Source organism: Carcharodon carcharias, chromosome 9, assembly GCF_017639515.1.
Source record: "Carcharodon carcharias isolate sCarCar2 chromosome 9, sCarCar2.pri, whole genome shotgun sequence".
Taxonomy (NCBI): domain Eukaryota; kingdom Metazoa; phylum Chordata; class Chondrichthyes; order Lamniformes; family Lamnidae; genus Carcharodon; species Carcharodon carcharias.
The window spans coordinates 20,585,595-20,602,273 of NC_054475.1; the positions used below are offsets into that span (position 1 = coordinate 20,585,595).

Sequence of the window (16,679 nt, forward strand, 5' to 3'; positions counted from 1 at the left end):
CTTGTTATTGTTTATTTTCTGGGCTAGAGGGGTTCGTTATTAGTCATTAACAATTGTCACATTGTTAAGAGGTTGCTTACGCTTTCAATTACTAAACCTAACTTTCTGTGGCGAGGTTAATAAGTAACTAATGTGCGAATGAAACTCACAATAGAAAAATGTTCAAGAGACAATTAAAATGCAGCAAAGATTGAGGGAAGTAGTAGAACTGCTGAACAGATGAGATTGAGAAAAAGCTTGTTGGAGCAAATAGCATTTTCCTGCTAAAATTTCTCTTGATTATAAATTGATAGCTTGATGAATAGATCAGTGCTAGTGAAATGATCTAATACGTATCATACAGAATAAATGACAAAGCAATTAATTAATCTTTGTCAAGTAAATTGCCTGTGGGGAATTTCTGATATTAGCAGCTTGAAGAAATACTTTAGGCTTAAGATTCATTCTGGCAGCTCAGTTGCCAAGAGCAATGGTGCCTCTGCCTCACACCCTCCACTCCCCCCAACCCCAAGTGCCCTATAGTAGGATGCTATGGTGGCAGTTCCCAAATCTGAACCGGCAGGAGAAGCAGATGAAGAATCAGCACTTCTTCAACAGGTGGTATAGAAAACTAAAGACCTGGTAGCCTTCTAGCAGCCAGCTTGCTAAGTAACAGCTCTCCAGCAAATATGAACGAGGGAAGATTTGTCACCCAGAAAAAAATATTGTTTTAAGGCTTATCTATAAACTAACACAAGCTGACTGTGGTTGAAATATAGCTACATAAATATCGTATTTCTGTGGTAAATGGGAACAATGATAAAGTAGACATAATTGATACATAGAAGGGACCAGTGGGGCGAAAACAATAATTTGCATTTATATAGCATCTTTAACGTAGAAAAGCATCCAAGGTACAGGGGCATAATCAAAAAATTGGATGCTGAGCCAAAGAATAAGCTATTAGAAGAAATTTGGCCAAAGAGGTGGGCTTTAAGTGGTGGGGGAGAGGGGGGGTGCGATCATAAAGAGTGAGACGGTGAGGCAGATGTTTAGGGAGAAAATTCTACAGTGTGAGACCTTGGTGGCTGAAGATATGGTCACCGTTGGTGGGGGTGAAGGCGAGGGGTCAGAATCAGAGGAACAGAGAATTTGGGTGGTTGTCAGGCTGCAGAAGGTTACAGAGATAGGAGACTGGATTTTACGGACCCCACCAGTATATTTGAAGTGGGTGGAAGGAGGATGCTCATAAAATAAAGCACATGGCCTTCCCATTGCCTTCCCACACACCCCCGACCTGTCTCCTCACTTTATGATGGGCGAGGAAAGCGTCATGCCCTCGGGCTTATTAAAGCCCTTAAGTGGCCAATTATTGGCCGCTTAAGGACCTCGTTCCACCTCCACTTCTATTTTACCCAGAGCAGAGGAAGGTGGAAGCCAAGTGGGAAGCCTGGCAGTTTTCACTGCATGGGCTACTGCGGGGAAGGTGGTGGACCTCCTTTGGCGGGGTGTGGTGTGGGTCCCTGTCCCTATTGGAGGCAAGCCTCTCCACAAAATCATACCCCTCTTTAACCATTCCAGTACCCCCCCACCAGCCTGTCAAACCTGGTCCCCCACATCCCCCCACCAACCCCCTCACTTACCTTGAAGTCTGGGTTCCATCACTTCTTCTTTGGAACTGCTTGTTGTCACAGCACACCACAAAACATGATGCTGCTGGGACTACATAGCTGCTGACTGAAGATTGGACCTCCTCCCAGCTGGGGATGGAAGCCTCACTCTGAAACAATTAAGGCTGCTCCCAGCGTCAAAGGGCTGTGGAGCAGCCAGATTTTGGGTGGGCAGGCTGATGACCAACTTTTCAGTCGGGGGAGGGGATGGGTGAGGGATTTGGCCTATCATAAAACCCAGCCCAGGGAGGGGTGAGGCTATGGAGGGAATTAAACTTGGGGTTAAGAACTTTAAACACACTGAAGTGCCAGAAACCAATATAAATCAGGAAGGACAGGGATGATAGGTGAGCAGGACTTGGTGCGGTACAGGGTATGAGTTGCAGAGTCTCCAATGAGCTAAAGTTTACAGAGCACGAAGAATGGGAGCGGATGCAGGATTGCATTGAATCTGGAGATGACAGAAGCATAGGATGAGGAAAACAGTTTACGGGTAGGAATGCAGATGAGAAATGAAGAGATCATTTACTAGTAAGAATCATTCTACCTTTTAGTGGCTTTACATACCCAGGAACCACCAATTTATTCAATGAACTTTGTCTGCTCCTTGAAGTTGTGGAACCAAATGGGGCACTTGCTGGTTTGAAAATCTGATCTTTTCCCAATTTTCTCTGATATACTGCAGGGCCAGGCGACATAGTCAGCTGTTGAGAGCAAGTTAAAAAAAATACAACAGAGATACTGTTCACAAAATGGCAGCAGACAAATGACGAGTAGATGCAAGAAGGAAGGCGGGGAAGACAAAGTGAAGGTAAAGAGAATGAGACAGCCACCGAGGTAGAAACAGAAGAAATGATGCAGACAAAACGGTAATGTAGGTAAAATGATAGAGGGATAAAAAGCAAAAGTCTAGGTAATATGTTATGTAAGAAGATGAAGAATCAGCAAGCATTAAGTTAACAAGGATGTACCAAAAAGGATGCTGATCAGATCAGAGCAATTAGTGATTTCTCTTTAATGATTGTTTTGATGTACAGTACCTAAATATTGCAAATGATAGTTTAAACTAAGTTTCAATGTCATAGCAAGACCAACTAAATAACTAGCCAGCTACTGTCTCCAGCAACAAAGTGGCCTGAGAGATATAGGAGAGTGAAGGAGAATCATGACATTGATGTTGGAATACACTGTGCTATCGAATGACAGGGCACAGGCTCTGCATTTCCCTTGCAGCAGCTTTCTGATCTCAGAAAGATGTAAGTGGAAGCAACTATTCTCCAAAAGGAGAAAGGGAACAATCAGTGGCTAAACCCCTCCAACACACATGTCCTCATCACTCAGCATCAGCCTTAATAGCAGAATGGACAGAAGGATGGCAATATGATACCTGCCTGCCTTCTCAGCCAAGAAAGAACCCAGAAGAAGGGAGAAATTTAAGTTCAGCAAGGATACAAAATGATGTTATTGTATATTGACAGCTTCAAGCTCTGTTTGAAGTCTTTATCCTCTAGCTATTCCAAGCCCAGGCATTTTCAGTCATCAGGAGTGCACATTATAGAGCACAGGTCATGGTGAAGCATATAAACCATGATAACTTTCTTAAACAGTAATCAACTATTATAGCATGAGTGAGAGATTGTTTCCAGTTTTCTCTGATCGAATTTTAGGGTTGAATGTTCTCACCCTCTGAGCCAGCCAGCCTTCTACCCTTTCTAACAAAAGCTGTTGTCAGATTGTACAACTATCAATAATATATATATATATTATAAAAGTTTTGAGGGAATCTCTCTCTTTTAAATTTGGTCTGTGTTTTTGGGGTGGAGGCCGAGGACTACAACTCCTGGCACAAGTGCAGAGTGCGGCAGGGGAACATGCCACACATGTTCAATTTACAGATTTCGTTTGAGACCATGCTCAGAGATGGAGTGGAGAAAGTGACCTGGGGAGATGGCGTGAAATGTTGATCAGGTAACCAAGGTTTTGGAGCACAAAAACGAGCTCACGTGACGAGATTAGTCCAAGCTGGAGAAACCACAGGAGCGCAGCAGCGTGAGTCTCGAAGCAGCTATGGGAGCACGTGGCTGAAGGGCAGAGGTGCTTGGCGCTGCTGGGAGTTGGGGCTCAGAGAATCAGGGAACCAATAATTGCTCAGTGCAACTGGGAAACTGGGACTCAGAGAAGTCCGGGAGTAGCAGCTGTCGTTAGCTCAGTGCAGCCAGGGAGTAGTGTCAGCTCAGTGAAGCTGAAGAATTGCAAGTTCAATGAAACCGAAGAGGTATCTGTTCAGTGCAGCCACTGAGCAATGATGTTCTGCTCAGCACAGCTAAAGAGCTGGCATTGTGCCAGAGATTAGATGCTGGGGTACAGCCTTTTAAATCTAGTGGGACACAGTCACAGGAGAGGAAATTGAGCAACAGAGCAAGCAGTCATTTGGGCAGGCTGAGTTGGAGTTGCTGTTGAAGGGAAATCAGAATCTAATTCTTCAAAAGGGAGAAGCTGAAATCCCTTGTGAGGAAAATAGTGATGGAACAACTTTGTGACACATGGTGATCATTTATATCTGGGTGTGTTGCTGAGAAATTCATGGGACCTGTCTTGGTTGTGATTGCCATTTGGTGTGCAGTTTGTGGTTTGTGTTCAACTACAGTTTGCCTGTTAATTGATGTTTATGTCATGTTAATTCTGGATGTTGGAGTATAAAATAGATAGTATTTACTGCTTGCTTTGTTAACTTCAGTATGGTAAAAGTTTTTCTGTTTGTTTAAAGTATGAAATCTTGTGTCTTTATTCTTGTAGTAAATATCTGGGATTTCAAATTTCAACTATATATAAAAATGTATTATTTTTAGTCCTAATGTGTAGCATACCTGAGGCAGAAATCGAACTGCTGTCCTTGCTCCTAGCACATATCCTATTTTACTCTCTGGTTTCTTTTCTAGGCTATCAATCAAACTGTATTTCTGCAAAACAAAATGTAAATCAGAGACCACTTGAAATGAATACTATACTCAGATATGGTAGCATAATGGTTATGTTACTGGATTAATAAACCAGAACAAGCCTGGACTAATAACCTGGAGATGTAAGTTCAAATCCCATCATGGGAATTTAAATTCAGTGACTTGAATAAATCTGGAATAAAAAGATAGTAACTGGTAATAGTGATCAAGAAACTACTAGATTGTTAGAAAAAAACCTAATTGGTTCACTAATGTCCTTTAGGGAAAAAAATCTGCTAACCTTATCCAATCTGGTCTATATATTCGACTCTAGACCCACAACAATGTGGTTGACTCTTAATTGCCTTCTAAAATGGCCTAGCAAGCCATTCAGTTGCCACCACCAACTCCAAGGGTAGTTGGTAATGAGCAATAAATGAAGCTTTGCCAGCAATGCTCACATCCCATGAATGAACAAATAAAAGGAAACAACAGGATATTACAATCTAGGCGCATGACATATAAGTTTAATGCAAATGCTAACATTTTTAATAATATAAAATATTTTTAACCAATCCAGATTTGTTTGTGTCTTGGCAAGTACTGAAGAGTCAAATGTCTTTGCAATAATCTTCAAAGATTTGTCCTTTGTCTTCAAAGATCAGCATATTCTTCAATACGTTGATAAGAAGTAATTTTGAAATTCGTAGATTAAGGGAGTAAGACTTGCTCTTGTCACTTTGTGCAGTGACATTGAAAATAAGTTGCAAGGGTTGCTTCTGTTTGATATCTCCAATGAAATCTTAAACAGATTCTAATAATGTGTTTATGTTATTTCTAGAAATAGCAGACAAGAGAGTCTTCAGTCCTCTCCAGCAAAGATCTCCACATTATCTGAATAGCAGCCCATACCAGCTTACCTTGTACTTCAAAGAAGCATTACCTTGCATTCTGGCTAATAACATTCCATATGAGTGGCTGAAAAGAAGGTACTTTCGCCATTATCATTAAGCCCACCCTCACTTTATGACACTTGCAACTATCGATTGCTAGCATTTAAATTTACAACAGTTCTCATAATTACATTTATTCTCACAATGTACCATGGCTGGTGAAATAAAAAGTATAGTAGCTTCATGCGTACAAGATAAGTGTCATAGCGGCCAGGTCCACGATTTGGTGTTCCTCTTATTGGGGGAAATTCATTTCCATGTCTATCTGGGGCCCAGTGAAGTGGAAACAGCTTTCGATCGGGAATATGTGTTCGCAAATTCTTCTTTTTCTCTAGTGGAATTCAAGAGAAAACATTGATCCAATTGACTCTAGTGCAACAGCTCAGAAACAGCAACCAATTACTTCCTAGTTACCATTTCACATTAATGAAGTGAAAATTTTGAATTATTTTGGCACCTTTTCTTCATTTAACTATGAACTACTAATAAGATGTGCGTTTATATAGCACCTTTCACAACCTCATAATGTCCCAAAGCACTTTACAGCCAATGAAGTACTTCTGAAGTATGGTTGCTGCTGTATTGTAAGAAACATGGCAGTCAATTTGTGCAGAAGCGAACTCCCACAAATATCAATGTAACACTGATCAGATCATTTTTTTTAGCAATACTGATTGACGGATAAATTTGTCCAGGATGCCAGTGATAACTCCCCTGCTCTTCTTTGTAATAGTGCCGTGGGATATTTTACATTCACTTAAGGGAGCAGTTTAACGTCTCATACAAAAGATGTCACTACCAGTCCTCCCTCATGCTCAACTGGAGTGTCAGCCCAAATTTTTGTGTTTATGTCTCTGGAGTGCATCTTGAATCCACAAATTTCTGACTCAGTTGCTACCAAATGAACCAAAACTAACATAATATCATCAATCTATCATCAATGTTTCACTCATTTATAGATGAACTAGTCCCTTGACCTAACTGGAGATTTTTTTCTTGTTGAGTGGACAGGGGCTCACAACACACTGCCTTATTTTGGAACTCATCTTGCAATCACACACAGAGGAACCAGAGAACAGCATGTGTGGCCAAAGTCACACTGGTGTAATAGCAGTACTTTTCTGAGGTTAAGATTGAGGCAAATGGTTGGAGTAGAGTGTAGGAAACATTTCACTCCACTATTTTACCCTACCAGGAAATGTTTGATGCTGATACTAGGTGCCTAAAGTGATGCATGTTCTTAGCCCAAACTAACACTTAGCTTGAGCATCAGAAAATTCAGGTAAATTTTCTTTTAAATTAAAATGACCGTCTAGAAATTAACCCATATAGCTGTCTGTATCCTATCTCACAAAAGGTTCTTCTCACCCATCACCTCTTGCTAACCTACATTGGCTGCTCGACTCTGGGCATTAAATTAAAAATGTGCATCTTCATAGGAACAGGAGGCCATTCAGCCCCTCAAGCTTGTTTCACAATTCAGTTGGCTAATGGTTGATCTGTATCAGAGGAGCTGAGGGCTATGAGGAGCTGGCATGAAAGAGGAGTTGAGGCATTTTGTTGCGAAGTTTCTTGCTGTGGATGATGGCAATCTCCTCGCAGATCGTTTTGTTGGTGTGGAAGTCATTGCCAAGGCGGGTGTAGTATTTCTCAATGATCACTCGGGTGGTTTTCTTGACCGTCTTGGTCCTGACATGACCCATCCTGGATTCCAGCCATGATCTTATTGAATGACGGGGCAGGCTTGAGGGGCCGAATGGCTTACTCCTGCTCCAATTTCTTATGTTCTTATGCATGCTGCAGAATCATAATGCAAAGGTCAAGGAGAAGTACTGCCAAACTAAAGACCAACTGAGTGCTGCTTTAGCTCAAATGAAGAGGGACATTTTACCACCTACGGGATACCATGAAAAATATCTTGAGAAAACAAGCTTTTTAACAGACTCTAAAGGTGTTCAGTTCAATCATAAAATTTAACTGTCAATCTCCTTTAGTTTAGATAATAGAAACAGTTAATGATTTGAACGGTTATATTGATATATATAACAAAAATGCCTCAACTCCTCTTTCATGCCAGCTCCTCATAGCCCTCAGCTATTTTATTTAGAAAAAGGCATGTTATATTGTTATATTATTCATAATGATAGGAACTAATTGTTATGAGAATGTACATCCAGGGTACCCCATTTACTGTTGCACAGCAATCAGCTGCTGAGCAATAATGTATTGGCCCACCAAATACATGGAGAGCTGTAAGAAATACACAGCATTTTGAGTCTAAAAGTGTGATTATTTCGAATTTATGGCAAACACAACACATTGCACTACCTGAAGGGATTGTGGAAGTGAATTCAATAGTAACTTTCAAAGGGGAATTGGATATGTACTTTAAAAAAAATGCAGGGCTGTGGAGAATTGTACTGATCCAACAACTGTCTCAAATGGCTAGCACGGATATGATGGGCCAAATGGCTGGCTTCTGTGCTCAGAAGGTTCCAGCAATGATATTCCTTAATAAACCCCACCAGTCTAAAATCCAGCATTCCCAAAATTAAGAATCGTTTCCTTTGAATCCACCCTGGTTGCTCAAACTGCGGTCAGGATACAAAAGATTTCCCTGCTCCCTAACAGTTCGCAGACGTGTAGCTGGGAACTTCTAGTCCGAATAAAACCTTGCATCGGATAGCCACGACGCACTGCTGCTCCTATGTTATGCTACTTTAATTGCCTCCCTCTCTATACTATCTACACATTCCTCAGGTACAACACGCCGAATAGCTCACCTGTCCATTGCAGAGCCATGCCAAACACTGTTACTTTTCGTTGCCATTGGTTACTCAGTGTTTATATGTAATCGCCAGCAGCACGCATGCGCTCGGGATTTACAGACCGACCTTTTCCCATAACAAGAATATACATTCCCGCCCACTCCTCTATCAGTCCCGCAAAAGCAGCATCTGTCGACAAAGTGGCGTGAATGACAAAGGAGCAGAAGGGGAAATGTTGATGCACTTTCCAACTGCTGAGATACGTGAAGCTGTAACTAAATCATACAATGAAACAGCACAGAAGGAGGCCATTAGGCCCATCGCACTGGTGCCTGCTGGTTGAAAGAGCTATCCAATTAGTCCCACTAGCTATGTAATGGTGGTGGATAAATTCTGTACATGGAAGAAATTTTGGATTAATGCGGGGCGGAGGACACATTGATGTATTAAGGACAGCAAATAAAAATAGAAAATGCAGGAGAAGCTTTCATTTTTACATAAAGGGTGATAGGTCTGTGGAACACATTATGGAATAGGCGGCCAGACAAGATATCACTGTAAGCTTCAAGAGGGAAGTAGACATGTAAATGTCAATAAATGGGATTCAGGTTATTAGAAATAACAAAGGAAATACAGTGGATAGGTAGGTTAAATGAGATTAAAACTTGAAACTATTATCACAGAATCACACAGTGCAGAAGAGGCCCTTCGGCCCATCCAGTCTGCACCGCCACGTGAGAAACACCTGACCTACCTACCTAATCCCATTTACCAGCACTTATCCCATAGCCTTGAATGATATGACATGTCAAGTGCTCATCCAGGTACTTTTTAAAGGATATGAGGCAACCCGCCTCCACCATCCTCCCAGGCAGTGCATTCTAGACCGTCACCTCCCTATTTACTAGATATGGGAGAAATGTTGAGTTTACAATGTCTAGAAGACACTCCTGTCCTGACCTAAATGTGTTCAGAAAAGGTAGAACAGCAAAAACAAAAGCTCTCCAGAATGAATAAATAGGTGAGCGAGTGCAGACACCAGAACATCCTTCATTCTAATACTTTACTCATGGGATAAATATTAGACAAGGAGCTCACATTTAGAAATGTAAGGAAATAAGGTCAGGTTATTATTATTAAAGAATAGTAATTAAGAGCACATGAAAAATCATAAGGAGAAAAAAAATTCAATCCATTAACCCGTCCCTTTACTATTCCAATTCATCCAGTCTGGTAATTACCTGCATATTGCACTCCACTAATATCATTAGTTCCACTACCTGGCCTGGTAGATCATTCCAAATGTTTGCCATCCATTATCACATACGCTTATCTATTTGTCCTGCCTTCTTAACTGCTTAGTTAATAATTATCTGTTGCAGGAACTGTGGAAACAGTACGTGGTTCCTGCAGTAGCACAGTTTCATTGACTACAACAAGCATAAAGCTGCAGAGACAGTGAATTACTGAGTCCAAAATGGAGAAAGTGCCTGGTTTAATTGGTAAGTAAGAAATGGACCAAACCTATATACTTAATCTTTCAATTATATAAGAGTTAATGCAGTGAGATGTTGAGATATGTTTGCTATCAGTTAAAGATATTTAATACTAAGGGGTTGAGCTGTGACTTTTTTTTATTAATTCATGGGATGTGGGCTTCGCTGGCTGGGTCAGCATTTATTGCCTATCACGAATTGCCCTTGAGAAGGTGGTGGTGAGCTGCATTCTTGAACTGCTGCAGACTATGTGATGTAGGTACACCCACAGTGCTGTTAGGAAGGGAGTTCCAGGATTTTGACCCAATGACAGTGAAGGAATGGCCATTTATTTCCAAGTCAGGATAGTGAGTGACTTGGAGAACTTCCAGGTAGTGGTGTTCCCACTTATCTGCTGCTCTTGTCCTTCTCAGTGGTAGTGGTTGTGGGTTTGGAAGGTGCTGTCTAAGGAGCCTTGGTAAATTCCTGCAGAGCATCTTGTAGATGGGACACACCTGCTGCTACTGTGCGTCGGTGGTAGAGGGAGTGAATGTTTGTGGATGTGGTGCCAATCAAGCGGGCTGCTTTGTCCTGGACAGTCTCAAGCTTCTTGAGTGATGTTGGAGCTGCACTCATCCAGGCAAGTGGGGAGTATTCCATCTCACTCCTAACTTGTGCCTTGTGACAAGCTTTGGGGAGTCAGAAGGTGAGTTACTTGTCGCAGGATTCCTAGCCTCTGACCTGCTCTTGTAGCCACAGTATTTATATGGCTAGCATAGTTCAGTTTCTGGTCAGTGGTAACCCCAGGATGTTGATGGTGGGGTATTCAGTGATGGCAATGCCATTGAACATCAAGGGGAAACAGATTCTCTCTTGTTAGAGATGGTCATTGCCTGACACTTGTGTTACTTGCCATTTGTCAGCCCAACCTGGATATTGTTCAGGCCTTGCAGCATTTGGACACGGGCTGCTTCAGCATCTGAGGATTCGCACATGGTGCTGAACATAATGCAATCATCAGCGAACATTCTCACTACTGACCTTATGATGGAAGGAAGGTCATTGATGAAGCAGCTGAAGATGGTTGGGCCGAGGATACTACCCTGAGCAACTCCTGCAGTGATGTCCTAGAACTGAGATGACTGACCTCCAACAACCACAACCATCTTCCTTTATGCTAAGTTTGACTCCAGCCAGTGGAGAGTTTCCCTCCGATTCCCATTGACTCCAGTTTTGCTCAGGCTCCTTGATGCCACACACGATCAAATGCTGCTTTGATGTCAAGGACAATCACTCTCACCTCACCTCGGATGTTCAGCTCTTTTATCCATGTTTGAACGAAGGTTGTAATGAAGTCAGGAGCTGAGTCGCCTTGGCGGAATCCAAACAGGTTTTTGCTCAGCAAGTGCCGCTTGATAGCACTGTTGATGAACCCTTCCATTACTTTACTAACGACCGAGAGTAGGCTGATGGTGTGGTAATTGGCCGGGTTGGATTTGTCCTGCTTTTTGTGTACAGGACATAACTGGGCAATTTTCCACATAGCCGGGTAGATGCCAGTGTTGTAGCTGCACTGGAACAGCTTGGCTAGGGGCACGGCCCAAGTCTTCAGTAATATTGCTGGAATATTGTCAGGGCCCATAGCCTTTGCAGTATCCAGTGCCTTCAGCCATTTCTTGTTATCACGTGGACTGAATCAAATTGGCTGGAGACTGGCATCTGTGATGCTGCAGAACTCTGGAGGAGACCAAGATTGATTATCCACATGACACTTCCAGCTGAAGATTTTAGCTAATGCTTCAGCCTTGCCTTTTGCACTGATATGCTAGGCTTCCCCCTCATTGAAATTGGGGATATTTGTGGAGCCTCCTCCTCCAGTGAATTGTTTAATTGTCCACCATCGTTCACGACTGAAATTGGCAGGATAGCAGAGCTTAGATCTGATCCGTTGGTTGTGGGATCACAGAATCACAGAATCACACAGGGCAGAAGAGGCCCTTCGGCCCATCCAGTCTGCACCGACACGTGAGAAACATCTGACCTATCTACCTAATCCCATTTACCAGCACTTGGCCCATAGCCTTGAAATGTTATGATGTGCCAAGTGCTCATCCAGGTACTTTTTTAAAGGATGTGAGGCAACCTACCTCCACCACCCTCCCAGGCAGCGCATTCCAGACCGTCACCACTCTCTGGGTAAAAATGTTTTTCCTCACATCCCCCCTAAACCTCCTGCCCCTCACCTTGAATTTATGTGCCCTTGTGACTGACCCTTCAACTAAGGGGAACAGCTGCTCCCTATCCACCCTGTCCATGCCCCTCATAATCTTGTACAACTCAATCAGGTCGCCCCTCAGTCTTCTCTGCTCCAACAAGAACAACCCAAGTCTATCCAACCTCTCTTCATAACTTAAATGTTTAATCCCAAGCAACATCCTGGTGAATTTCCTCTGCACCCCTTCCAGTGCATTCACATCCTTCCTATAATGTGGTGAACAGAACTGCACACAGTACTCCAGCTGTGGCCTCACCAAGGTTCTATACAACTCCAACATGTCCTCCCCACATTTGTAACCTATGCTTCGATTGATAAAGGCAAGTGTCCCAAATGTCTTTTTCACCACCCCACTAACATGCCCCTCTGCCTTCAACGATCTATGGACACACACACCCTTTGTTCCTCAGAACTTCCAAGTGTCATGCTGCACATTGAATACTTCCTTGTCAAATTACTCCATCCAAAGTGTATCACTTCACACTTTTCAGGGTTAAATTCCATCTGCCACTTATCTGCCCATTTGACCAAACCGTCTATATCTTCCTGTAGCCCAAGACACTCAACCTCACTATTAACCACCCAGCCAATCTTTGTGTCGTCCGCAAACTTACTAATCCTACCCCCCACATTGTCATCTATGTCGTTTATATAAATGACAAACAATAGGGGATCGCTTAGCTCGGTCTATCTGCTCTGCTGCTTATGCTGTTTAGCACACAAGTAGTCTTGTATTATAGCTTCACCAGGTTGACACCTCATTTTTAGGTATGTGTGGTGCTGCTCCTGACATGCCCTCCTGCACTCTTTATTGAACCAGGGTTGATCCCCTGGCATGATGGTAATGGTAGAGTGGGGAATATGCTGGAACATGAGGTTACAGATTGTACTAGAGTACAATTCTGCTGCTGCTGCTGATGGCCCAGAGCATCTCATGGATGCCCAGTCTTGAGTTGCTAGATCTGTTCGAAGTCTATCCCATTTAGCATGATGGTAGTGCCACACAACATGATGGAGGGTATCCTCAATGTGAAAGCAGAACTTCATCTCCACAATGACTGTGCCATGGTCACTCCTACCAATACTGTCATGGTCAGATGCATCTATGGTAAGCAGGTTGGTGAGGATGAGGTCAATTATGTTTTTCCTTTGTGTTAGTTCCCCCACCACCTGCCACAGACCCAGTCTAGAAGCTATGTCCTTTAGGACTCAGCCAGCTCGGTCAGTAGTGGTGTTACCAAATCATTCTTGGTGATGGACATTGAAGTCCCCCACCCAGAGTATATTCTGCACCCTTGCCACCCTCAGTGCTTCCTCATTTATTCAGTATACTGTGTTAAGTATTATATGCTAGCTGTTTATTAAAGCTGAATAACGTTATTTTTATTCAAAACTGAAACTGTTAATCCTATATACCATGAAACATGTGCATACATAATGGCTTAGAATTGCAACTGCACTCGAAAACAGGTGTGCAGGGATGGGGCATGCATGACACATGCCTATGAATGGCAACATAGACATCATGTAAGATTCATGCTACAATCATTACATTCCTCCCCCTTTAATTTTGTTTAACCCTCTAATTTACAGAAGTATCTTAACCCATATTATATACAATTATATACAGTTCATGCAATTATAAATTTAATCTTTGAGGAGGCTTTCAGGTGTGGGTAGAGCGACGCAACTCTACAACTGGAGGTTCTTCCATTGGATCAACTTGCACAGGAACTGCAGCATCAGGAACATCCCTAGACAATGACAGTTCAAAACAATTCACTTCAACAGAGACATCCGATATGTCTATTCTTTGTCAATCTGGCACCTCAGGGGTCAAAGTTTCGACTTCAATTTCAGGTGGATTAACTGGTTGTTGGAGGGTTTCTTGACTTCTGAGATGATCCTCAGTGTTTCCTAACAATCCCGTTTCCCACTTCTACCTGATAAGCTAAAAGTCCTGTTTCAGAGATGATTGTACCGGTGACTCATCTCATTCCAGTTGCAAAATATCATACAAAAACTGTCTCTCCCACAGTAAACTCTCGACCTTTACTGTGAACGCCATGATTCACATTCTGACTACCCTGGTTTCTCTTCACCTTCCCCTCTAAATTAGCGAATACTAGACTCAATCATCTACGAAGTTGGCGCATCATTAACAATTCTAAAGTGTTAAACCAGTGGTCGCATGAGGAGCTGTGCAAAGTAGTCTAACCCAGGGTTGACCAGGCCACTCCAACAGATACATTGGAGCTGAAATGGGCAACTTCTGCTGTTGTGGGCACTGGAGACAGTGGCCAGGATTTTCCCTTTGGCAATTTGGGGGCGGGGCCCGCTTACTGAGGGGAAAATGACGCGGGATGATGTTGGGAGGAACCCCCGATGTCATCCCGGGCCATTTAAATATTAAGGAAGGTGGGCAGACAGTGAAATCAGCTGTCCACCCGCCAACCTGTCAATGGCCAATTGAGGCTATTGACAGGCTAATTAAGATAATTAAATACCTGCCCGTCCAAGCTTAAAGCTGGTGGACAGGCCAAGAGCCCCAGTGGGCTCCAGATTATTCACGAAACTTCATCCACAGGCGGGATGAGGTTTCATGTCTGTTTTTTTAAAATATAATAAATTTTACGTGTTTATTATTAACATGTCCCTCCTCGTGTGAAATTGTCACATGAGGGGCACATGTTAATAATTTTAATATTTTTCTATTTTTAGACTTTTCTTACCTTTCATGAATCTCCCTGAGACAGGACTTTGCCTCAGGGAGCACTGCGCACTTTCGCGTGCCTGCGCAAAAGAGCTCACTTTGACAGATGGGGATTCCTTCCACCCGCCCACACAGGAAGTGCATAGTACTTCCCATCAGGCAGGCCGCTAGGCAGGCCCCGTTTCGGTGGCAAGGGTCGGCTGGGTCCACCCGCCGCCGAGCCAGTGGGACCCGCACGCCATCCAAGGGCAAAATTCTGCCCAGTGTTTCACCAATTTTCCTATATCACTGTCTATACCTGGCCAACAGATATAACTTCAAGCAAGCATCTTCATTTTCAAAATACCAGGATGCGCACTATGAAGTTCTTTTAATAATGGTTCCCTTCCTTGCACAGGGAGAGCGACTCTTGCTCCCCATAACAAGTTACCATCTTGACAACTCAGTTCAGTTCTACATACAAAGAATGGTTTCAATTCTTCAGCGACTTGTGCATTTGACCAACCTTGCAATACTTGTTCACGGACTCTTGCTAAAATTGGATCCCGATTTGTCCAATTCTTTATCCATCTCGCGCAGATTGGCGAGGACTCCAGGAAATTAAACGCAAGTGGTATCTCTTGAAGTACTGGTAAGTATGTAATACTATCAGGCAAAGGGAGACAACTGAGGGCGTCTACTTTTGTTACATGCACACTCAGACGGAGCATAAAAGTATACTTACTCCTTTGCTGACAAAATTCAAGTCCATCTTTGAATTCTAGCCAAAGTTATCAGTGGGATTACCTTATCCTTACTATACAATCCTAACAGTGGTCTGTGATCTGACACTATGGTAAAGTGTCAACCGTGCAAATAGTAATGGAACTTTTTTATTCCAAATATGATAGATAAGCCCTCTTTATCAACTTGTGAGTAACCTTTCTCAGCTGCAGATAGGATTCGGGATGCATACCCTGTCAGTCTTTCAGATTTAATTTATTTTTCTTCTCTTTGTGTTTGCCAGAGGGTTTTGACTTATCCTTCATTTTGATTTCACAGTCGGCCAAATTTCTCACTGGTGAAATCTTGGTTCAGTATGGGGGTTGAGTTACCCATTCACAAATTGGAAAGTTCCATGACTCTCCCTTCTAATGCTTCTTTTGTCTCAATCAACTGATACCTCTGATCTTCTAGCTCTGTTTTATATCTTTTGGCTTCCTTTTGGAACATCGAACATTGTTGGGTTTTTTCTTCCAACTGTTTCTTCAGTTGGTTCAGAATGGCAATGCATTCGTTTAGCCTCTTTTCATGATTTTCCTATGGAACCAACTCTGACCTGAGGGGTCCTTGCATCCTGTGAAGGTCCTTCAGTTGTTCCATCTCATTCCAAAAGACACCATCATATTCCTTTGTCAGTTCAGGATTTCTTCCTGCTTGGACTTGAAAAATTTTTGACCAGTTTAGTTTGATTTCTTTCAACCAATCACAGCCCAGAAGGCTAGGTCCTTCTGTTACAACAATTATTGGCAGCTGAGCCATCTGTTGTCTGTATGATATAGGTACAGAATTGATGCCTTTCACCTGTATTGCTTCCCCTGTATATGTTTTTAACTGAGCAGCGGTATTCTCCAAACTCAATGACTGGGTACCTTCTCTGAGGTAATGAAAGATGTGCTCTCCCACCACTGTGGTCAATGCTCCTGTGTCAACTTCCATGAGCAAAGGTTTTCCGTTTACTTGAAGTGTAACAGTGATTGGTTCAATTTTCCTGGACTTCAGATTGTGTAGGGAATAAATGTCAGCCTCAGTAACTGCTGGCTCCCCTATATTGTGCATTTCATTCAACTTGACCTGATGTCTGAATGGCTGTTTTGATCTATTCCTGCACAGTTTAACAACATGCCCTTTTTAGTGACAGTAGTGGT

General features: G+C 42.7%; 2 protein-coding genes across 2 annotated transcripts in view; both read left to right on the forward strand.

The window, feature by feature from the left end:
* The window catches only part of LOC121282384 (acidic mammalian chitinase-like), a 118,899-nt gene extending 109,174 nt beyond the window's left edge, over window positions 1-9,725 (forward strand). The window contains exons 10-11 of the mRNA XM_041196103.1: window positions 5,430-5,577; window positions 9,692-9,725. Coding sequence (XP_041052037.1) covers window positions 5,430-5,577; window positions 9,692-9,725 — 182 coding nt within the window. The remainder of the gene's footprint in view (window positions 1-5,429; window positions 5,578-9,691) is intronic.
* A 9-nt stretch (window positions 9,726-9,734) lies between these two features.
* LOC121282385 (acidic mammalian chitinase-like) overlaps window positions 9,735-16,679 on the forward strand; it is a 65,057-nt gene continuing 58,112 nt past the window's right edge. Inside the window, exon 1 of the mRNA XM_041196104.1 lies at window positions 9,735-9,811. Within this exon, the coding sequence (XP_041052038.1) occupies window positions 9,787-9,811 (25 nt within the window). The 5' untranslated portion in view covers window positions 9,735-9,786. The remainder of the gene's footprint in view (window positions 9,812-16,679) is intronic.